The sequence below is a fragment of the Diaphorina citri genome, unplaced genomic scaffold (genome assembly GCF_000475195.1).
Source record: "Diaphorina citri unplaced genomic scaffold, Diaci psyllid genome assembly version 1.1 scaffold128, whole genome shotgun sequence".
NCBI classification, from domain to species: domain Eukaryota; kingdom Metazoa; phylum Arthropoda; class Insecta; order Hemiptera; family Psyllidae; genus Diaphorina; species Diaphorina citri.
Window position 1 is genome coordinate 22,908 of NW_007377565.1, and position 23,512 is coordinate 46,419.

Below are 23,512 nucleotides of genomic sequence, written 5' to 3' on the forward strand. Positions count from 1 at the left end.
GGGGGGGGAACACCCAATTTAAAAAAAAAAAAAAAAAAAAAAAAATACACACTTACCATCGCCTTTATACAGCACTCTATCACACCAGGCGGGGGCGCGATTCTTCTCACTCGAATCCCAATCATCAGTACCCACATCATACTTGTAGGTAGGTCGGAAATGTATAGCTCCTTCCTTATAGCCAAGGAATACATTGCCCTTAGCATGCTGACGAGTCAGTTGATCATGCTCTAGGATTGTCTGGGGAAGGAAAAAGGTAACTTTGTAAGCGCTAGGTTGCGGGTTCGATTCACGCTCGAGGTGAACTTTATCCTACCAGCCTAGTTAGCTAGTAGAGCGTCTACCGTGTAAGCGACCGGGGTGAACTTAATCACAAAAAGATAATATTCGTTCTCGGAACAGCTGGCTTTCCTCTATCCTGTCTTCCTTCTCTTTTTGAATTCGGGACGATAAGACCTCAGCTGTTACAGTTCTATCTATCAAACCTCATTTTAAAAATGGTCTTTAAAAAAAAGTGAATGTTTCACCGCCATTTTTGTTTCGTGGCAGTAAAACAACAGCTACATTAGACGCATGTGGTCTGTGTCGCAGCATGTCCATCCCGTACTCATCAGATGTGTGATGGCATCAGATGAGACACAATACTTTCCATTTAGGTGCAGGATCAACAAGAGAACACCGGAAAGTAACCCGTTGAAATATTTGCAATCGAAAAACGAGTGCAAATTTTTGCCGATGGTGGGATTCGAGCCCGGGACCTTCTGCATGGCAAGCAAGCGCGTTACTACTGGGCTAACCGTGCCCTCATTTTTTTCAATTTTGGCATTTTAGGTCAATTTTTTACAATTTTGGCAAAAATAGAATAAATTGATTGCTTCGTTTGCTTACCTGATATTTGCCAGCATTTATAAGGTTCTTCACCTTGGTTAAATCCAGGTCGGTAATCCTGTAGTTGAGATCTCCCAGCCAATATATCTGATCATGATCCTTAATACTTTTGGGTGGTAGGAATCCGGTAAATGCTATCCTGGAATCTGAACACAGGAAACAAAGCAATCTTATATTATAAGAACGAGATCCATTCACACACTCGAGAACCACAACACCTAGAAAGCTGAAATTTGGTAGGAATATTCCTTTTATGGTCTAGGTGTGCAATAAGAAAGGATTTTGCAAAAATCTTTGTGGTATAGCAGAGAGAATTTTCACAACTTTGTGGGTATAACAGAATTACAAGTCTTTCATTTACTCAATCATCATATTTATCATCACTTGTTTTTTTGACTTGTAATATATTTTTTTATTCTTGTGTTTAATGATTTAATACCTACTAAGCCCCGCCAAAAGTTGAGGAGACTCAAGAGAAAAAGGATGAAGAAGCTTGAGGCATTGGATAGGAGAGAATAAAGGGGTAGGATACAGGAGGGTAACGATTTTCTCTGTAGTTAAGCTCAGGATAAAAAAAATACAAGTGTATTTGTGTATACTTACGTTCCATAGCTTTCAGTAGTTCATTTATAAATGCATTGGTTTTGGACACAGGAAGCATTTCAACAGGATCGTCTGGGAAGGAAAAAGGTAGCTTTGTAAGCGCTAGGTTGCGGGTTCGATTCACGCTCGAGGTGAACTTTATTCTGCCAGCCCAGTTAGCTGGTAGAGCGTCTACCGTGTAAGCGACCGGGGTGAACTTAATCGCAAAAAAATAATATTCGTTCTCGGAACGGCTGGCTTTCCTCTATCCTGTCTTCCTTCTCTTTTTGAATTCGGAACGATAAGACCTCAGCTGTTACAGTTCCATCGATCAAACCTCATTTTAAAAAATGGTCTTAAAAAAAGTGAATGTTTCACCGCCGTTTTTGTTTCGTGGCAGACACATGTGGGCTGTGTCGCAGCATGTCTATCCCGTACTTATCAGATGTGTGATGGCATCAGAAGAGACACAATACTTCCCATTTAGGTGCAGGATCAACAAGAGAACACCAGAAAGTAACCCGTTGAAATATTTGCCATCGAAAAACGAGTGCAAATTTTTGCCGATGGTGGGATTCGAACCCGGGACCTTCTGCATGGCAAGCAAGCGCGTTACCACTGGGCTAACCGTGCCCTCATTTTTTTTTTCAATTTTGGCACTCATGTTATAATGTTCTCGGAACGGCTGGCTTTCTCCTATCCTGTCTTCCTTCTCTCTTCGATTTCGGGACGATAAGACCATATCAGTTATCCACGTGCTATGCTATGCCTCGGAACTGACATGTCGTTACTATCCAGAAGTAACTGAAATCGAACCCCAAAGTAGAGACTTATTAAGAGGGAGTGAGTGATATAAAAAAATGACTCTGTGAGCTGTGACTCAATAACTAGGTAGTTCCCTAAAAATAGTTCTTTTTTTATATATAACTCAACTCACTCTTTACATATCTGATATGATTAATTTTCCCCCCCCCCTAATAAAATAAAAAAAACTTTAGAAGTTACAGTTCTGATGAGAGGCATACTACGGGATGGGCATGCTACGACACAGGCCACAAGCGTCTAATGTAGCAGTTGTTCCATTGATGACTACAAGTTCGGCCATGCCTTTTCCACAAGGTTGGCCATGCCTCGGGATGAACTAGTAAGTTATAAGAACGAGATCCATTCACTCATTCACATTTCACATTTCACATTTCATAGTTCACACACTGATCGCTCTATCTCGATAACCACAACACCTAGAAAGCTGAAATTTGGTAGGATTATTCCTTTTATGGTCTAGGTGTGCAATAAGAAAGGATTTTGCGAAAATCTAAACCGATCCTGAGATATGATCAATTTTTGATCGCTAAAATCTCCCCATAAGAAATACGCAGAGTGCAGAGACTGCGGGAGAGAAAACTTTTCCTCTCTCGCCTAATATTTGAGTTTCGTTTATGTTTTTAGTTTGATGACTACAAGTTCGGCCATGCCTTTTCCACAAGGTTGGCCATGCCTCGGGATGAACTAGTAAGTTATAAGAACGAGATCCATTCACTCATTCACATTTCACAGTTCACATTTCACATTTCATAGTTCACACACTGATCGCTCTATCTCTATAACCACAACACCTAGAAAGCTGAAATTTGGTAGGATTATTCCTTTTATGGTCTAGGTGTGCAATAAGGAAGGATTTTGCGAAAATCTAAACCGATCCTGAGATATGATCGATTTTTGATCGCTAAAATCTCCATAAGAAATACACAGAGTGCAGAGACTGCGGGATAGAAAACTTTTCCTCGCTCGCCTAATATTTGAGTTTCGTTTATGTTTTTAGTTTGATAACTACAAGTTCGGCCATGCCTTTTCCACAAGTTTGGCCATGCCTCGGGATGAACTAGCGGGAATTCAGCTAGTGGTATCATAAGTCCAACAGAAGGTGAGGAATTCTATTCCTAGGATCACAAACTATCCAAGCGCAGCGCAGGTACAGACAAATACGGCCCGATTTTCACTAGGTACAGTGCAGGTCTAGGCACAGTACAATCAAAATACTACATACGGCCCGATTTTCACTAGGTACAGTGCAGGTCTAGGCACAGTACAATCAAAATACTACAACTGACGCCTTGCCCAAAGGGGGTTTAAACTCCGTTTAAGTTGAACCCTCGGATTAAGCAATCTGATTGGTTTATTTCAAAAACTTCCCAAGAGAATTAGCCAATCAGATTTATTAATCCGAGAGTTCAACTTCAACCGAGTTTAAACTCTCTTTGTACCCCGGACCTTATTGAGAGTATTCACCTGCGATAAGTTACAAACGGATTTAATGGATAGATTACAAGTAAACCGAGTTTAAACTCTCTTTGTACCCCGGACCTTATTGAGAGTATTCACCTGCGATAAGTTACAAACGGATTTAATGGATAGATTACAGGAGGCAGTGTATCTTTCACCAACTGGACTGGAATGTTACTGTACGACAGTGGTATTTACACGAGACAAGACCAGTGGCTGAACTGTCTCCCGTCTTCAAGTAATCCAGCCCTAATGCTCTTATACTCGAAGCTTACCAATATCATGAAAGTCCTGGTTGCGTCTCTCAAACTCCTCAGTGTGAGCTGCCTACGACAGTGGACAAGACCAGTGGCTGAACTGTCTCCCGACTTCAAATAATCCAGCCCTAATGCTCTTATACTCGAAGCTTACCAATATCATGAAAGTCCTGGTTGCGTCTCTCAAACTCCTCAGTGTGAGCCGCCAAGTGTGAGTTGACGAAACATAGCGAGGTGGTATGCAGATCCAGTCGAATGGCAACACCGCCCTTGTTGCCAAGTTTCCCCATGATACCGGTACCTACTGTATCAGATGCAACGTTGTGCACGTGCTGGGCTATGCCAAGTGTGAGTTGACGAAACATAGCGAGGTGGTATGCAGATCCAGACGAATGGCAACGCCGCCCTTGTTGCCAAGTTTCCCCATGATACCGGTACCTACTGTATCAGATGCAACGTTGTGCACGTGCTGGGCTAGATTCTCTTCTACGAACACGATCAACATCATGCCTGTGGAGAGAAAATCAATTTTTTATTATTTTTTAGGGGATTTGACAAAGGGAACTGTAACTGCTAAGGTCTTATCGTCCCGAAATCGAAGAGAGAAGGAAGACAGGATAGAAGAAAACCAGCCGTTCCGAGAACGAACATTATCCCATCAGGATTGAAGAGAGAAGGAAGACAGGATAGAAGAAAACCAGCCGTTCCGAGAACGAACATTATCCCATCAGGATAAAATCCGCTCCGGGCGGGAATCAAACCCGGGGCCTAGCGCTTACAAGGCAGCCGCGCTACCAACCAAGCAATACCGTGTTTAGACGGGGTTGATTTACGAAAAAAAAATACGAGTGGATACCCTTCGCACTCAAAATTTGCTATTTCTCTAACAAGCGAAATTTCAGGCTGTCCTCTTTGTTAAAAGTCCCCCAGACAGACTGAGTTTACGAGTGGATGCCCTTCGCACTCAACCTTTGCTATTTCGCTGAGAAGCGAAATTTCAGGCTTGAGAAGCGAAATTTCAGGCTGTCCTCTTTGTTAAAAGTCCCCCAGACAGACTGAGCTGGTCTACTCCCTGTTTGAAGTCCCCCAGCCCAACAGATGACCTAAATAAAACACTACTTATATGTATAGCTTACCCAGCTTTTAACTCGATACACAAAAAGCCCAATCTGGGGCTTAGGTGTAGGGGCTAGACAGCCCTAAAGGATGGGTTAAGCTTCTACGAATCTATTTAGCTTACCTACAAGTCGCACCAGACATATCTTCTGATAGGCGGCCCCCGGGTGTAAACTCTTGGTAACCGCCCTCAGCCACTCATCCTCCTTCAGCGTCTCATTGAACAGGAATGCCTCCTTACTGAGATCCAACTCTTGAAACCCAATGGCATAGATATGGGGTGGGTCTACCGTGGTAGTCAACCAGTCTGACAGATCACAACTAGGCGACTGACCATTGACGTTCCATGTGCCGATGAATACTTGAATACCTGATCAAATAGTAAGAATAGACTTGAATAAGTACTTGATTAAATAGTAAGAATAGACTTGAATAAGTACTTGATTAAATAAAACACCATTAGATTCAAAAAGAAATAGAAAGCATATCAGTGTGGGTTTAAGATTAGAGTGCGGAATAAAACGTCGGAAATTTAACACTAGTTGTTCAGTGATCTGTATAACTTACTCAGAAAGTGTTCCTACGGGAACAAGAAACATCCCCAATGTGGCCTAAAGTCTAATGAGAAAGTGTCTCACATGTGATGGACTTTTTTTTCACTAAATTTCATAAAAATCAGACAAACCGTTTGAGACAATTTGGGAGTTTTATAAGGATTGACTATAAATGAAAATGGCTTTGTTCGTTCACATACATACCTTGAATATAAGTGCATAATCTTGCTTTCTAATACTCATTTGTAATGTAAATGTAAATGCAGTTTCTTTGTGTTATTATGTCACAACTTTGGTACTCACTGCAGCATTGTAGGATTTTCCCAATATCTAATAATCCTAAAATCACATGTTTACCTACCATGCTGGCACCGGTCGCTATGCGCATTTATTTCTATGTCATAGCTACTCATTTTCCTCACGAGGCTGAGAACCTACCATGCTGGCACCGGTCGCTATGCGCATTTATATGTCATAGCTACGCATTTTCCTCACGAGGCTGAGTGGGCCCCGCAACATCCAGTCACGGAATCAATCATTTGCATAATACAATTTTCTTGACCCCGCCGGGAATCGAACCCGGGTCTCCCGCGTGAAGGCGAGTGCAGTGATCATTACTCCATGGGAGCTGACGCCGCTGACGGCATTTTTCATCATTACATATTTATTATAAAGTAGATATTATTTAGAAAACAAATCTCATGTCATTTGGTACTTGATTACACTTACCTTGAATATAAGTATAATCTTGCTATCTAATACTCATTTGGTACTTGATTACACTTACCTTGAATATAAGTATAATCTTGTTCTCTAATACTCATTTGGTACTTGATTACACTATCATAAGTCCAACAGAAGGTGAGGACTTCTATTCCTAGGATCACAAACTTTCCAAGCGCAGCGCAGGTACAGACAAACACGGCCCGATTTTCACTAGGTACAGTGCAGGTCTAGGCACAGTACAATCAAAATACTACAACTGAGGCCTTGCCCAAAGGGGGTTTAAACTCGGTTTAAGTTGAACCCTCGGATTAAGCAATCCGATTGGTTTATTTCAAAAACTTCCCAAGAGAATTAGCCAATCAGATTTATCAATCCGAGAGTTCAACTTCAACCGAGTTTAAACTCTCTTAGTGCCCCGGACCTTATTGAGAGTATTCACCTGCGATACAGTACTGACGGATTTAAGAGAACCACAACACCTAGAAAGCTGAAATTTGGTAGGAATATTCCTTTTATGGTCTAGGTGTGCGTGTTAAATCTGAGGTCAAGTAGTTAAGCCACTGACTCTCAAACGGTAGTGCTAGGTTCAAATCCTTGCTGGGGCCGAAATTTTCGGAGCAAGATGGGCATAAATCGTAAAAAATAAATGTACTTTGCAGTAATGCAAAATTAGTTTCCTGGCAGCGTGAACGACCTACTACCCGTAGAGTTAAAGCGCTTTAAAAGAAAAAAAAAAATAGTTTCCAGTTAACAAACTGTGTGAGAGTTATGGTAAAACAAACAACCAGAAAGAGTGGAATGAAAATTCTTCGGTTAAAACTAAAACTTAGATCAAATACACTTTGCAGTAATGCAAAATTAGTTTCAAGTTAACAAACTGTGTGAGAGTTATGGTTAAACAAACAACCAGAAAGAGTGGAATGAAAATTCTTCGGTTAAAACTAAAACTTAGATCTCATTTTGTTTAATCAATCTTACTTACCCTTGCATCCATGACAACTCCTTGATTTTCTACAGTCAAATCAGTTTTCTTTGAGTATTTCTTCAGCCACGAATAATCACCAGCTGATTTTCTTTTTGACTGATCTGCAATAGAAAATACATAGGTACATAATAAAATACAATACTGAAAAAGAAAATACATAGGTACATAATATGTAATTATGACAATAATATATTTTTTTAAATATCAAAATCAAATCATAAATCTTTGTGGTATAGCAGAGAGCTTTTTCACAACTTTGTGGGTATCACAGAATTACAAGTCTTTCATTTACTCAATCATCATATTTATCATCACTTGTTTCTTTGACTTGTAATATATTTTTTATTCTTGTGTTTAATAATTGAATACCTACTAAGTCCAGCCAAAAGTTGAGGAGACTTAAGAGAAAAAAGATGAAGAAGCTTGAGGCATTGGATAGGAGAGAATAGAGGGGTAGGATACAGGAGGGTAACGATTTTCTCTGTAGTTAAGCTCAGGATAAAAAAAATACAAGTGTATTTGTGTATACTTACGTTCGAAAATACATAGGTACATAATATGTAATTATGACAATAATATATATATTTTTTTTAATATCAAAATCAAATCATGAATCTTTGTGGTATAGCAGAGAGCTTTTTCACAACATTGTGGGTATCACAGAATTACAAGTCTTTCATTTACTCAATCATCATATTTATCATCACTCGTTTCTTTGACTTGTAATATATTTTTTATTCTTGTGTTTAATAATTTAATACCTACTAAGCCCAGCCAAAAGTTGAGGAAACTCAAGAGAAAAAGGATGAAGAAGCTTGAGGCATTTTATAGGAGAAAATAGAGGAGTAGGATACAGGAGGGTAACGATTTTCTCTGTAGTTAAGCTCAGGATAAAAAACTACAAGTGTATTTGTGTATACTTACGTTCCATAGCTTTCAGTAGTTCATTTATAAATGCATTGGTTTTGGACACAGGAAGCATTTCAAACAGCAGCTTGTTCTTCTGATAGGTAATACTGATAAATACATCACCTGCATTTTTAGACTTGCTTTCACAATCTGGAATGACAATGAATAAAATATTTAGTATCAAGGAAAAGTATTGACAATGGTATATTATGTACAAAGTAAAATTTACAAAGGTAGTTATAGTTATGTATGGTTCATTCCTTCAACTGCCATGTGGGAAATAAATTAAATACAGAATCTTTCAATGGTATATTATGTGCAAAGTAAAATTTACAAAGGTAGTTATAGTTATGTATGTTTCATTCCTTCAACTACCAAGTGGGAAATAAATTAAATACAGAATCTTTTATTATGTTTTGATAGGTAGGTAACTGTCAAGATAAACCATTTGTGGGAACCTAATAATTACTCAAAATCATACTGAGAAACTTAAAGACAATTACCAATATCAAATTTGAAGTCTGCAGAATCTTTTATTATGTTTTAATAGGTAGGTAGCTGTGAAGATAAACCATTTGTGGGAACCTAATAATTACTCAAAATCATACTGAGAAACTTAAAGACAATTACCAATATCAAATTTGAAGTCTGAGTCAATGGGCAGAGCATAATCTACACCCTCAGAGGCAACTAGTAAGGCTTTCAAATCCCTACTCTTCTCGAGTATAATTAAATGCTTGCTACTTCGCATCCATCCTTGGACCAGACTGACCTCATGACTCTGCAGAAATCAAATTGTTCAGGAAAAAACAAAGAAATAGGTATGAAGTTTGAAAAAGATATAAAACAAGGCTCACTCAATCACAACATAGTCTACAAGAGGCAGGAATATACAAAGAAATAGGTATGAAGTTTGAAAAAGATATAAAACAAGGCTCACTCAATCACAACATAGTCTACAAGAGGCAGGAATATTTTGCACTTAAAATAAATCTGTTGTGTATGGGGGTGAATAATATTCAAGTATCCATCTGGATGTACCTACAGCAGGTCAACATTTCAAAGGCAAAATTCTCATACTAATCTCCTTGGTGTGGTATATCATGCAATATGAGGATTTTACCACCAATTTATGCTAGAATAATAAACACAGTATTTTATTTATTTATGATTCCATTTAGGTATTGGTTTCATGCAATATGCTAGAATAATAAACACAGTATTTTATTTATTTATGATTCCATTTAGGTATTGGTTTTTCAGAACAATTCTCTCAATCAAATAAACAAATAGTAAGAATAGACTTGAATAAGTACTTGATTAAATAGTAAGAATAGACTTGAATAAGTACTTGATTAAATAGTAAGAATAGACTTGAATAAGTACTTGATTAAGTAAATAGTAAAGGTACCTTTACACTGGGGCAACCTAACCTAGCAACAGGCAACAGCGACCTGCGGCGGATTGCTTGTTGCTGGTTGCCTCCACAGATGGGGAGTTCATATTTTAATTATTAACAAGCACAGTAGTGCTCTGCTCTGCCCCACCCCAACAAGTCATTATTATTTACTATTAGGATATTATGTACTATTTTAGGAGCCACAACTTTCAAATAAGCCATGACCAGTGTTATTAAAGGGTTAGGTTAAACGCAAAAAGGAGCTTTTACATATGAACGGTGATCAGTGTTAATATAGGGTTACATTGAACACAAAAATGAGCTTTTTTTTTCTTTGTCATAAATTCTGAATCACCAGGTATTATTATGGGTAATAGATCAGTTGCATTTACTTGGGTGATGTTTCAAAGTCAAAGAGCAGGAAAAAATGAGGACCAACAGAATTTTTCTTTTTCTTCTACAACTTTTAGATCCCAAGATGAATCGATTAAAAAAATACTGGTAAATTGTGAACTTTGATGTCACGGCATACGCTCCCATATGTGATGATGTCACATCAAATGTCCCCAGCAAAGCTCCTTTGCAGGCAACACAATAATGTGTTTGTGCACATACGTTTCTGCACATTTCGGTCAACATTTCAAAGGCAAAATTCTCATACTAATCTCCTTGGTGTGGTATATCATGCAATATGAGGATTTTACCACCAATTTATGCTAGAATAATAAACACAGTATTTTATTTATTTATGATTCCATTTAGGTATTGGTTTTTCAGAACAATTCTCTCAATCAAATAAATAGTCAACAAATGGTATACCCATCCGTGAAATTGGGATCTTGTGCCACAGATGGGGAGTTCATATTTTAATTATTAACAAGCACAGTAGTGCTCCGCTCTGCCGGCACCCACCCCAACAAGTCATTATTATTTACTATTAGGATATTATGTACTATTTTAGGAGCCACAACTTTCAAATAAACCATAACCAGTGTTATTATAGGGTTAGGTTAAACACAAAAAGGAGTTTTTACATATGAACAGTGACCAGTGTTAATATAGGGTTACATTGAACACAAAAATGAGCTTTCTTTTTCTTTGTCATAAATTCTGAATCACCAGGTTTTATTATGGGTAATAGATCAGTTGCATTTACTTGGGTGATGTTTCAAAGTCAAAGAGCAGGAAAAAATGAGGACCAACAGAATTTTTCGATTTTTTTTCCATTAGGTGCTTTAACTATGTTTTATGCATGTCGTTCGCGCCGCACCTACCTACAAAGATTGCAATTCCGCAAATTCTAGGGTGCAAGCAACAAGGTCGTTTTTGAAGGTGCAAGAAACAAGGTCGTTCTTGGACTGGAAGTAATATCGAATTTTTACTTTTTCACCTGAGTCTCGAGTCGGATAACTAATAGACACAATCATGCAATGTGTTCCTCTGGAATTTTATCTACACACCTATGTATGAACCTACGTCATACCTATTAACAGTGTTAACTATGTACCTAGTCATTTTGAAGTGCTAAATCGAAAGTACAAAGTTTTTCACGGAATAGCCTCTAGCATGTATGTCTACTTCGGTGCACACTCTACAACCGAATCAGAAATGTTGGGTTCAAAGTTCAGAAGGGAAGGAAAAATTTCGTGTTTTTTTTTTTTTTTTTTTTTTTTTTTTTTTTTTTCCTTTTTTTTTTGACTTTTAGATCCCAAGATGAATTGATTAAAAAAATACTGGTAAATTGTGAACTTTGATGTCATGGCATACACTCCCATAGGTGATGATGTCACATCAAATGTCCCCAGCAAAGCTCCTTAGCAGGCAACACAATAATGTGTTTGTGCACATACGTTTCTGCACATTTCTTTCTACTCCTCTGAAAGCGTGCTTGGCACTACCTAGCAGACAAAAAAACAACTGTGTAAAGTCTGTTGTCACACATCTTTGAACTCTTTCATTGGAACAGAAAATAAAAATTGAATTTTAGACCTTTTACATTTTTTTTTTTTTATATAAAATCGGCGTGAATAAGAGCTTACTTACGTTTTTAGCTTCGAATTTCCGCTAATTTTAAATAATATAAAAATAATCTGGAAAAAAAAACAATAGTGTAGGTACTCGCGTTTTGAATATTTACGGGTTCTGGTGTTAGACGTGAGATTTACACAAGTGAAATTTTTCACGGAATGGCATGATTTGTTCAATAAGGTACATTGCAGGTATTTGCTACTAGACCTTGGCTAGAGATATGAGGTGTCTATTTTAATTGGCATTGTAATGGTTAGTTGATTGAGAAATCGGCAAATTCCACCAATATCTGGAGATTCTTGTATTCAATTCAATTTCAACTTCGAGAGATAATATTGATGGGTAATTTGTGCATCAGATGAATTTCTATTAATGCATGCTTTGTATAGGCACGTCTGTGTTTTATGTGTTAGTATAACTATAACTTTTTGCAACAAGCTAAGTAGTTGTGCGGGGAATCAACAAGCTTAAGTTGTTATGTACATCCAGTTGCTTGTGCTAAATGGCTATTACTAGCTGTTTTCGAAGAAAAATTCCCACGAATTCCTTAAGGCGAAAAAAAAACTGCTTCTTCATCATGAGGCCAAATAGACACCATCAGTCAAGTTTGCTAATTTCATAACAAAGTATGAATGTTTGTACTTTGTAGGCAGTAGGGTCGAAATAGTTTTTGCTGACCAATTTACACAGAGAGCGGACTTGAGTAGAGTTAGCAAGTCAGCATATACAGGGGGGGTCTGCACTTTATTTTTACTTTCTACTACTACAGTATAGCGGAGCTATACTAGTAATGAAAGTATTGTTTTACTTTTAAGTAGTTGTGCGGGGGAAAAAACTATATTTCCTAGGTCTGAACACTTTCTGTCTGAAAGACCGCGGTATGTCAGACGGTCTGGGCACACACACGTGACTTTGTGAGCTTAGTTCTTCATTAGAAGATACCTTTTTTTCGGGGCTAGGCTAGGGTTGAAGGTCGGGACTCCATTGTGGACGTCTACTTATGTACATCCAGCTGCTTGTGCTAAATGGCTATTACCTATTACCAGCTGTTTTCGAAGAAAAATTCCCACGAATTCCTTAAGGCGAAAAAAAAACTGCTTCTTCATCATGAGGCCAAATAGACACCATCAGTTAAAATTACTTAGTCCAATATAAACTATTGAGAAGTGACTGTGTTTGGTGATCTCTTGACCAAGGACCTCGTATTGAGTACGAAGATCAAAGACCGAAGACCCTAGAATTCACAGATGGGGAGTTCATATTTTAATTATTAACAAGCACAGTAGTGCTCCGCTCTGCCCCACCCTAACAAGTCATTATTATTTACTATTGGGATATTATGTACTATTTTAGGAGCCACAACTTTCAAATAAGCCATGACCAGTGTTATTAAAGGGTTAGGTTAAACACAAAAAGGAGCTTTTACATATGAACGGTGACCAGTGTTAATATAGGGTTACATTGAACACAAAAATGAGCTTTTTTTTTTGTCATAAATTCTGAATCACCAAGTAGTATTATTATGGGTAATAGATCAGTTGCATTTACTTGGGTGATGTTTCAAAGTCAAAGAGCTAAAAATGAGGACCAACGGAATTTTTCTTTTTCTTCTACGACTTTTAGATCCCAAGATGAATCGATTAAAAAAATACCGGTAAATTGTGAACTTTGATGTCATGGCATACGCTCCCATAGGTGATGATGTCACATCAAATGTCCCCAGCAAAGCTCCTTTGCAGGCAACACAATAATGTGTTTGTGCACATACGTTTCTGCACATTTCTTTCTGCTCCTCCAAAAGCGTGCTTGGCACTACCTAGCAGACAAAAAAACAACTGCGTAAAGTCTGATGTCACACATCTTTGAACTCTTTCATTGGAACAGAAAATAAAAATTGAATTTTAGACCTTTTACATTTATTTTTTTTTTATATAGTTTTGACCTCAGATTTGGATTTTTCCCAACTTTTTACATAGGAATCGACCATTTATTTATAATTTTTACCCATTTGCAACTGCTCGAAAGCGTGCTTGGTACTACCTAGCAGACAAAAAAACAACTGCGTAAAGTCTGATGTCACACATCTTTGAACTCTTTCATTGGAACAGAAAATGAAAATTGAATTTTAGACCTTTTACATTTATTTTTTTTATGGTTTTGACCTCAGATTTGGATTTTTCCCAACTTTTTACAAAGGAGTCGACCATTTATTTATAATTTTTACCCATTTGCAACTGCTCCATTGGGTTTTTTCCCTGCATAGTGTTTATCAATGAACATTAGTAATAGGGATGACACATAAGATCACATTCATAGCTATACAGACTGGAGAACCTAAAGCAGCTGTTTGACTGTGTGCAAAAGAACAGCTGCACTTCACGCTGTATCCGAGTGGATTTTGAAATGACCAAACTGTTAGGCAATTGATATGCACAGACTGCCCGTCTTGTCCTTTAGACAAATCTAAATACCAAAACCTGGTAATAAAGGATACAGAAATGATGGACTCATCGGAAGATAACAGCTTTTGAATGGAATTCATTGTTGTCGAGTTTTTATAGGAACATGATGCCCTTTGAGGAAGTGAGTTCTCAGGGTTTGGTTCTCAAAGTGTTTCCAATGATAAATACAGAGAATAAATGTACTGTTAACTTGCTTAACTTAATTATTTCATGAATTTAATGGTAATTTTCTTCACTTTTCGCTGTAATCAGCACAAGAGCACAGACAGCGAAATTTGAGAAAAAGTAAACAAAACAAATTAAGTTTTTATAGGAACATGATGCCCTTTGAAGAAGTGAGTTCTCAGGGTTTGGTTCTCAAAGTGTTTCCAATGATAAATACAGAGAATAAATGTACTGTTAACTGGATTAACTAATTATTTCATAAATTTAATGGTAATTTTTCCAATTTTCTTCACTTTTCGCTGTAATCAGCAGAGAGCACAGAGAACAGCGAAATTTGAGAAAAAGTAAACAAAACAATTTTTAATCAGCTGATTTAAAGAGAGCGTTTTTTATTGAAACCAATTTTCCTCACCCAAGATCTCGGTCAGTCGGTTCCCTGATGAAGCTTTTGGTAATTTGATTCCATTCTTTTCGTAGTTTGTTCCGTCAAATTAAAATTTTAACAAAAACTACCTAAAAATGGAATGTGAAGTTACTGGTATTTTTACTTTTTTTTACTTTCTATTACCCTTACGTATAGGGAACCTATACAAGGTAATGAGAAAGTATTGCAATCGGTCCAAATTTTCAAAATCTGCACTTTGCAGTAATGCAAAATCAGTTTCAAGTTAACAAACTGTGTGAGAGTTATGGTAAAACAAACAACCAGAAAGAGTGGAATGAAAATTCTTCGGTTAAAACTAAAAGTTAGATCTCATTTTGTTTAATCAATCTTACTTACCCTTGCATCCATGACAACTCCTTGATTTTCTACGGTCAAATCAGTTTTCTTTGAGTATTTCTTCAGCCACGAATAATCACCAGCTGATTTTCTTTTTGACTGATCTGCAATAGAAAATACATAGGTACATAATAAAATACAATACTGAAAAAGAAAATACATAGGTACATAATATGTAATTAATTTATTTTAAAAGTCGCACATTGCCTCAACTCTCATTTAATAAAAATACGCCTACGACTCCTAGCGCTTTTGCAGAAGACGGAAGTTTCAAAAACTACCTTGAGATAAGAAAGACCCGCTAAAATTCGAATAATTAATTTTTTTTTAATGCCGATATTGCCGATAATGCCGTGGTTATGTAACAATCAACTGCCTGAGAGGCTGAGAGCAGTGTTCAGTGTCCCTTTATCTTTTTATTCTAATTTGTTCATATTATCTTATCTACCGTACAGTTTATCATTAATCACTCCCTAGGTTATTCAAAACTAATTGTTTTTGAATAACAAGTAACAATCAACTGCCTGAGGGCAAGAGCAGTGTTCAGTGTTCAGTGTCCCTTTATCTTTATTCTAATTTGTTCATATTATCTTATCTACCGTACAGTTTATCATTAATCACTCCCTAGGTTATTCAAAACTAATTGTTTTTGAAAGTGTCAATAAATTAATTCTCATATGATTTTGACAAACAAATGTATCCTCTATATATGATCAAAGGTATCATAAATATTCAACCTTAGCAAATTGACCTCTGTAATTGTACGGACAGATAATCTAAAGTTCAAAAATGTGAGTACTTCCTACAAAAAATTCATTGGATTTTAGTTTGGGTCAATATCCAACTGATTTTTTGAATGTGTGCTCTGCTTTGTTGTGCAGTTGTAAAATTCTCTTGATATCTTTACTCCTTTTGCATTATTAATTGGTTATGGTAAGTAAGTTAAATGGGTGACAATCTAGGTTCATGACTGAAAATTATTGATGTTTTAGTTTTAGTTACCTATACAACTCTACTTAACTTAAGTAATAAAGCATGGGGGAATTGGATCAAAGGTATCGTAAATATTCAACCTTAGCAAATTGACCTCTGTAATTGTACGGACAGATAATCTAAAGTTCAGAAATGTGAGTACTTCCTACAAAAAATTCATTGGATTCTAGTTTGGGTCAATATCCAAATGTGATTTTTTGAATGTGTGTTCTGCTTCATTGCGCGGTTGTAAAATTCTCTTGATATCTTTACTCCTTTTGCATTATTAATTGGTTATGGTAAGTTAAATGGGTGACAATCTTAGGTTCATGACTGAAAATTATTGATGTTTTAGTTTTAGTTACCTATACAACTCTACTTAACTTAAGTAATAAAGCATGGGGGAATCGCAATGAAACATTTCATTTTTAATTTTTAAATTAGGACACCACATCAGATGTTTTGAAAGTTTCTGTAGATAAAAAGAGGCTATTTAATTTTGACCTCACATCTCTTTTTATGTCAATTAATAAATAAGAAAATGGGGCTTCCAAGCCAAAAATCATATTGGACACCACAGTTTTCAGGAATTGACCTTTGTGAAACATATGATGCAACTATCACAAAAAAAAAAAATAATAATAATAATAAAATACCTATCCCTAGTTATTTATATGTTTGGTACTTTCACTGGTATACATTTTGATCAAAATTTCTGCAGAAAAAAGAGGCTATTTAATTTTGACCTCACATCTCTTTTTATGTCAATTAATAAATAAGAAAATGGGGCTTCCAAGCCAAAAATCATATGCATGTGCATGAGTAAGACTTTTCCATTAACATGCATAAGCATCTGACTTTTCTATTAACTTTACCTTGCAAACTGTTGATCCATATGTTAGGACCTGAGGCCAATTTCCCAAAACCTCAAAGAAATCACTTCTTGTACAAAAAATTGTTGGCAGGAAGGTAGGTACCTATAGGTAGGTAGCTACCTACTGATTTTTTTTTTTTTTTTTTACAGTTTTCAGGAATTGACCTTTGTGAAACATATGATGCAACTATCACAAAAAAAAAAATAATAATAATAATAAAATACCTATCCCTAGTTATTTATATGTTTGGTACTTTCACTGGTATACATTTTGATCAAAATTTCTGCAGAAAAAAGAGGCTATTTAATTTTGACCTCACATCTCTTTTTATGTCAATTAATAAATAAGAAAATGGGGCTTCCAAGCCAAAAATCATATGCATGTGCATGAGTAAGACTTTTCCACTAACATGCATAAGCATCTGACTTTTCTATTAACTTCACCTTGCAAACTGTTGATCCATATGTTAGGATTAGGACCTGGGGCCAATTTCCCAAAACCTCAAAATAATCACTTCTTGTACAAAAAATTGTTGGCAGGAAGGTAGGTACCTACTGTTTGTCAGTGTGTACTGCATGGAATTCACATTGTACATGGTAGGGGCATTTTTTTTTTTTTCTTTTTTTTTTAGCATTGAACAAAGGGGTTGTAATTTTTTACATCTCTATTGTGAGTTGTGACCCATAAGAAGGAAATATGAACATTACCTATTTATTTCCATTCTCTGATCTGATTGGTTGACTGCTAATTTTATCACATTCACCTAATAACCAATCAGCAAGTTTCACTTTTTAATAATTTGTTTATAAACTAGCACATAAAGAGATTGTGTGATCGGAGTTCAGTCTGATCAGACCTCTTCTTGTCCATCTGATAAGGGACATATAGTGAGGGGTGGGTGTGCTTAGACACAGCACAATATTACTTATAGCAGTGATAAGCAGTGATTGCCACAAGAAAAAATCCTTATCCTAAAGGGAGGAATGTAGGTATTTTACTTGTCTGATAACTGATAAGTTACCTATAAGATAAGTAAAAGGGGGCTGAATCAATTCGAGTATTTCCAGTCTAGGCATGTAATTATGACTTTTGTGTTTGATGATTTCAGCACACATTACCTACAATTTTTTTTTCTATTAGGTGCAAGCTTTGCTCGGGATATTTGATGTGACGTCATCACCTACGGGAGCGTATGCCGTGACGTCAAAGTTCACGATTTACCGGTATTTTTTAAATCGATTTATCTCGGGCTCTAGAAGTCGTAGAAGGAAAAGAAAAATTCCGTTGGTCCTCATTTTTCCTGCTCTATGACTTTGCAATATCGCCCAAGTAAGCGCAACTGATCTATAGAAACCTAGGTTATAATTATTTAATTATTCGTGGTAATTATCATTTTGTCGCCTAAAAACTCATGTCTATTTATCTAGATATCTAGTCTCGTCTAGACATTAGCTTACAACGGACGTTCACATTGTAAAGGTGTGAACACTTCAAAGTACTCGTAATAAGTATGTAGGTTTTTACACAAACTAATATCTACGATAATTATCATTTTGTCGCCTAAAAACTCATGTCTATTTATCTTGTCTCGTCTAGTCTAGACATTAGTTTACAACGGACGTTCACATTGTAAAGGTGTAAACACTTCAAAGTACTCGTAATAAGTATGTAGGTTTTTACACAAACTAATATCTACGTTTACCTACGTACCTATCTGTGTTTATAGGTACTGTGGTTTGTGATTTTTTTTTTATCTACCTAAATCCCGCTTAGAGGTGAGCTATTCATTTATAAATCATTATTTTGAAATGTAAATGTTAAATGTATTCCAGGCTAGAGTCGAGTTTAGTGAATGAGACTACTCCGCTGATAATGGATCCAACAACCCCCGTACAGAAAGATAGACGTTATCTACCTAAATCCCGCTTAGAGGTGAGCTATTCATTTATCATTATTTTGAAATGTAAATGTTAAATGTATTCCACAGGCTAGAGTCGAGTTTAGTGAATGAGACTACTCCGCTGATAATGGATCCAACAACCCCCGTACAGAAAGATAGACGAGTGTATAAAAAATGTATTCCAGGCTAGAGTCGAGTTTAGTGAATGAGACTACTCCGCTGATAATGGATCCAACAACCCCCGTACAGAAAGATAGACGAGTGTATAAAGCGGACATCTGTGCCTTGTTCTTTGGAATAGGTAAGTTACAAGACACTGGATAAAAGAAAAAAAGGAAGTTTGATAGAGGGCACTGTAACTGCTGAATGTCTTATCGTCCCAAACTCATAGAGAGAAGGACAGAATAGAAGAAATCCAGCCGCTCCAAGAACGAACCTTATCTGTTTAGAATAAAGGTAGCCCGGGCGGGAATCGGACCCGCGACCCAGCGAATAAATAAATAAATAAATGTCTTTTCTTTGTGTTACTATATCACAACTTTGGTGCTCACTGCAGCATTGTAGGATTTGCTGAATGTCTTATCGTCCCACAAACTCATAGAGAGAAGGACATAATAGAAGAAATCCAGCCGCTCCAAGAACGAACCTTATCTGTTTAGAATAAAGGTAGCCCGGGCGGGAATCGGACCCGCGACCCAGCGCTTTCAAGGCAGACACTTTAGCCCCCAAGCTAAGTAGCCTCGAGAATGTGCTTTTTTTTAAAGAGGTTTGTAACTGCTATATGGTCTTATCGTCCCGAAATCGAAGAGAGAAGGAAGACAGGATAGGAGAAAGCCAGCCGTTCCGAGAACGAACATACCCCCAAGCTAAGTAGCCTCGAGAATGTGCTTTTTTTTAAGAAGTTTGTAACTGCTATGGTCTTATCGTCCCGAAATCGAAGAGAGAAGGAAGACAGGATAGGAGAAAGCCAGCCGTTCCGAGAAGTCTTATCGTCCCGAAATCGAAGAGAGAAGGAAGACAGGATAGGAGGAAAGCCAGCCGTTCCGAGAACGAACATTATCCCCGCCCCGGGCGGGAATCGAACCCGCGGCCTAGCGCTTACAAGGCAGACGCACTACCAACTAAGCTAACTAGGCTGGCAAAGAGAGAAGGAAGACAGGATAGGAGAAAGCCAGCCGTTCCGAGAACAAACATTATCCCATCAGGATAAAATCCGCCCCCGGGAATCGAACCCGCGGCCTACCGCTTACGAGGCAGACGCACTACCAACTAAGTTAACCAGGCTGGCTAGAATGTGCTTTGATTATGGAATTGTACAAAATTTTGACGGAAATAATGAATACATACCAAGAAAACTCATTTCCCGTTTTCTCGTGTGGTTTTCCAGGAACATGGGTTCTGATCAACGGAATGTTCACCCAGCTACCCAATGTGCTTTGATTATGGAATTGTACAAAATTTTGACGGAAATAATGAATACGTACCAAGAAAACTCATTTCCCGTTTTCTCGTGTGGTTTTCCAGGAACATGGGTTCTGATCAACGGAATGTTCACCCAGCTACCCCTGCTATGGAATTGTACAAAATTTTGATGGAAATAATGAATACCTACATACCAAGAAAACTCATTTCCCGTTTTCTCGTGTGGTTTTCCAGGAACATGGGTTCTGATCAACGGAATGTTCACCCAGCTACCCCTGCTGGTTCTCAGTCAACCAGAAGGCTGGACATTACCTTCTTATCTAGTCATTCTCATACAACTAGCCAACATAGGTCCCGTTATCTACAGTGTGATGAGGATTGGATTCCCTCAGTACTTGCATGATACGTGTCTCATTTATGTGTCCATGGTGCTAGGTAAGTGAGTCCGTCAAAACTTTTCGTCAGCTCCCATGGCGTAGTGGTCACTGCACTCGCCTTGCACGCGGGAGACCCGGGTTCGATTCCCGGCGGGGTCAAGAAATTGACAAAAGCAATCATTGAGTTTTAAATAGCCCTGGAAAAGGTTAAAAATACAAATTGCCTGAATTTTAGGGTCAAACGAGCCCATGAGTATTTTTTTTTTTTTTCAAGAGGTTTGATAGAGGAAACTGCTAGGGCTGATTGAGAGGCTGACGAAGAACCCCGACCCCGTCTGAACACAGGAAAAGGCAAAGAAGAAGAAGAGGACTTTTTTTTCATAGAAGTTTGATAGAAGAAACTGCTAAGGTCTTATCGCCCCGAAAACGAAGAGAGAGAGAGAGGATAGGATAGGAGAAAGCTTGCCGTTCCGAGAACGAACTTAAAGTTTTGAAGAAGCTCTTCAGCTTCACTATAAACTCTGAACACAGGAAAAGGCGAAGAAGAAGAAGAGGACTTTTTTTCATAGAAGTTTGACAGAAGAAACTGCTAAGGTCTTATCGCCCCGAAAACGAAGAGAGAGAGAGAGGATAGGAGAAAGCTTGCCGTTCCGAGAACGAACTTAAAGTTTTGAAGAAGCTCTTCAGCTTCACTATAAACAAATTTATTTCATGATTGACATCTTCTCTTAACTACGTCTTGCTAAATATAAAATTACTTAGTCCAATATACTTTACAAACGTATACAGGGGGGGTCTGCACTTTATTTTTACTTTCTACTACTACAGTATAGCGGAGCTATACTAGTAATGAAAGTATTGTTTTACTTTCTATTACAATCATTTATTTTTGAAAAAGTTTGATGGAGAGAACTGTATCGGCGGAGGCCTTATCGTCCCGAAATAGAAGTTGAGAAGTGACTGTGTTTGGTGATCTCTTGACCAAGGACCTCGTATTGAGTACGAAGATCGAAGACCGAAGACCCTAGAATCCCTAGATCCAAGGCTGAGAACCCAATAGTCCCAATACCAAAGACTAACTAACTTGTAGACGTTTACTTAGAGTAATTTATTTTGCTTTAGCACAATATTGTATCACATTGGGTGGCGCATACTAAAACGTCATCACAAAACTTAAACGGATACAAAACATACTTCTACGAATTATACTTAAGAAACCACGACTTTTTCACACAGAGGACTTGTACAGTATTTTAGATGTACCCAACTTGACAGACATTTACATCTACAAATCATCTTTATATGCACTCAAACATTCAGCTGACTGGACTCCAACTCATACCATTACTAGACAGACGGGACAGATCAGAACTGAGCGAGTGAATAAGTCCCATTACAAGAGACATTTTGCATACATTGGAAAAAAGCTGTTCAATGAATTACCCCCAGAAATAAAAAATGAAAATAACTCATTGAGAAAAGAAATAGAAGATAAGGAGGGCAGGATAGGAGAAAGTCAGCCGTTCCGAGAACGAAGCCGTGAGTCTTTTTCAAGGGAGCCGTGAGTGAAATGACCTATTTAGGAGGTCGGTTCTCTCGAAAGGTTGCGCACCGCTGCTAGCCTACCCTTGACCCTAGTCTAGTCCTGAACCTCGCTGAAAATGAAGAAATTTAGCTGAGTATTTTTACTTTTTTCTAATAGTGTCTGATAACATTCTTACCTCGATATTTTCAAGTGTATCTAAATAAGCAGGAGGTTCCAGGCTTCGTTGTGGACACTCTGATGCGAGGGTCGATGGTCCAGGGTCTAGACTAGGATCAATAGTTTAGGGTCCCCGTTGTGGACACGCACGTAAAGTAAAGAACCTGAAATCACCCCTAATCCCTAGTGAATGAACCACTCACTGTAGGGTTTCAAGTTAACAATCTATCTCCACTTAGGTAGAGATCATCATTAGCTTTAGATCGTAGGTACTGATTACGTATACAGTTATGTAATCGGCTCGGAAGATTGTCGTTTTTCTCTCTTCTCTTTCTGTTGCGCGGAATTTTATCGGAATCAGGCTTCGTTGTGGACACTCTGATGCGAGGGTCGATGGTCCAGGGTCTAGACTAGGGTCGCGGGTCAATAGTCTAGGGACTCTAGGGTCTAGACTAGGATCAATGGTTTAGGGTCCCCGTTGTGGACACGCACGTAAAGTAAAGAACCTGAAATCACCCCTACTCCCTAGTGAATGAACCACTCACTGGGGTTTCAAGTTACCAATCTATCTCTACTTAAGTAGGATTATCATTAGGTTTAGATCGTAGGTATACTGATTACGTATACAGTTATATAATCGGCTTGAAAGATTGTCGTTTTTCTCTCTTCTCTTTCTGTTGCGCGGAATTTTATCGGAATTTACCGAATAAGGAAAGTGTTAAGCTGAGGTAAGTTTAGAATAATAGGTAGGTAATACCTTAAAGAAGGAAAAAACACCTTAAACAGCTCAACCTAGTCATTATGTCAATATACCTATTTATATTTTTATTGTTAAATATCACCTATGTATATGCAGATTTGTAGATACATTACTAAATTTTCTACCAAATCGGGTCTTATCAGCTTATCAGAATAATGTCAAAAAGGTTAACCTAGGTGATAATAAAATTAATGTTCTCCTCCAAAAACCAACCTCAGTGGTGCAGTTGTTAACGCGTTGGACTTTGGATCTGGAGGTTGGTGGTTCAAGTCCAAGTCATGTCATGAAATTTATCTAGGTGAAATAATCAGGGAACGATGTTTGTGACAAGCATTTAAATATGCTTAACACAATTAGAATTCCTTTTTT

The 23,512-nt window shown here is 37.6% G+C and overlaps 2 protein-coding genes across 3 annotated transcripts in view; one reads left to right on the plus strand and one right to left on the minus strand.

Moving 5' to 3' along the window:
• Window positions 1-14,454, minus strand: part of LOC103524938 (type II inositol 1,4,5-trisphosphate 5-phosphatase-like) — a 23,392-nt gene extending 8,938 nt beyond the window's left edge. Inside the window, exons 1-10 of the mRNA XM_008489979.3 lie at window positions 14,222-14,454; window positions 8,931-9,081; window positions 8,316-8,450; window positions 7,389-7,492; window positions 6,468-6,633; window positions 5,251-5,496; window positions 4,449-4,520; window positions 4,165-4,311; window positions 889-1,034; window positions 57-240 (exon numbers count right to left, since the gene is read on the minus strand). Coding sequence (XP_008488201.1) covers window positions 57-240; window positions 889-1,034; window positions 4,165-4,311; window positions 4,449-4,520; window positions 5,251-5,496; window positions 6,468-6,633; window positions 7,389-7,492; window positions 8,316-8,450; window positions 8,931-9,081; window positions 14,222-14,269 — 1,399 coding nt within the window. The 5' untranslated portion in view covers window positions 14,270-14,454. The remainder of the gene's footprint in view (window positions 1-56; window positions 241-888; window positions 1,035-4,164; window positions 4,312-4,448; window positions 4,521-5,250; window positions 5,497-6,467; window positions 6,634-7,388; window positions 7,493-8,315; window positions 8,451-8,930; window positions 9,082-14,221) is intronic.
• A 4,606-nt stretch (window positions 14,455-19,060) lies between these two features.
• LOC103524939 (solute carrier family 52, riboflavin transporter, member 3) overlaps window positions 19,061-23,512 on the plus strand; it is a 23,801-nt gene continuing 19,349 nt past the window's right edge. For both annotated transcript variants that reach the window (XM_026820205.1, XM_026820206.1), the window contains exons 1-2: window positions 19,061-19,183; window positions 20,539-20,739. In XM_026820205.1, the coding sequence (XP_026676006.1) occupies window positions 19,108-19,183; window positions 20,539-20,739 (277 nt within the window). In that variant the 5' untranslated portion in view covers window positions 19,061-19,107. The remainder of the gene's footprint in view (window positions 19,184-20,538; window positions 20,740-23,512) is intronic.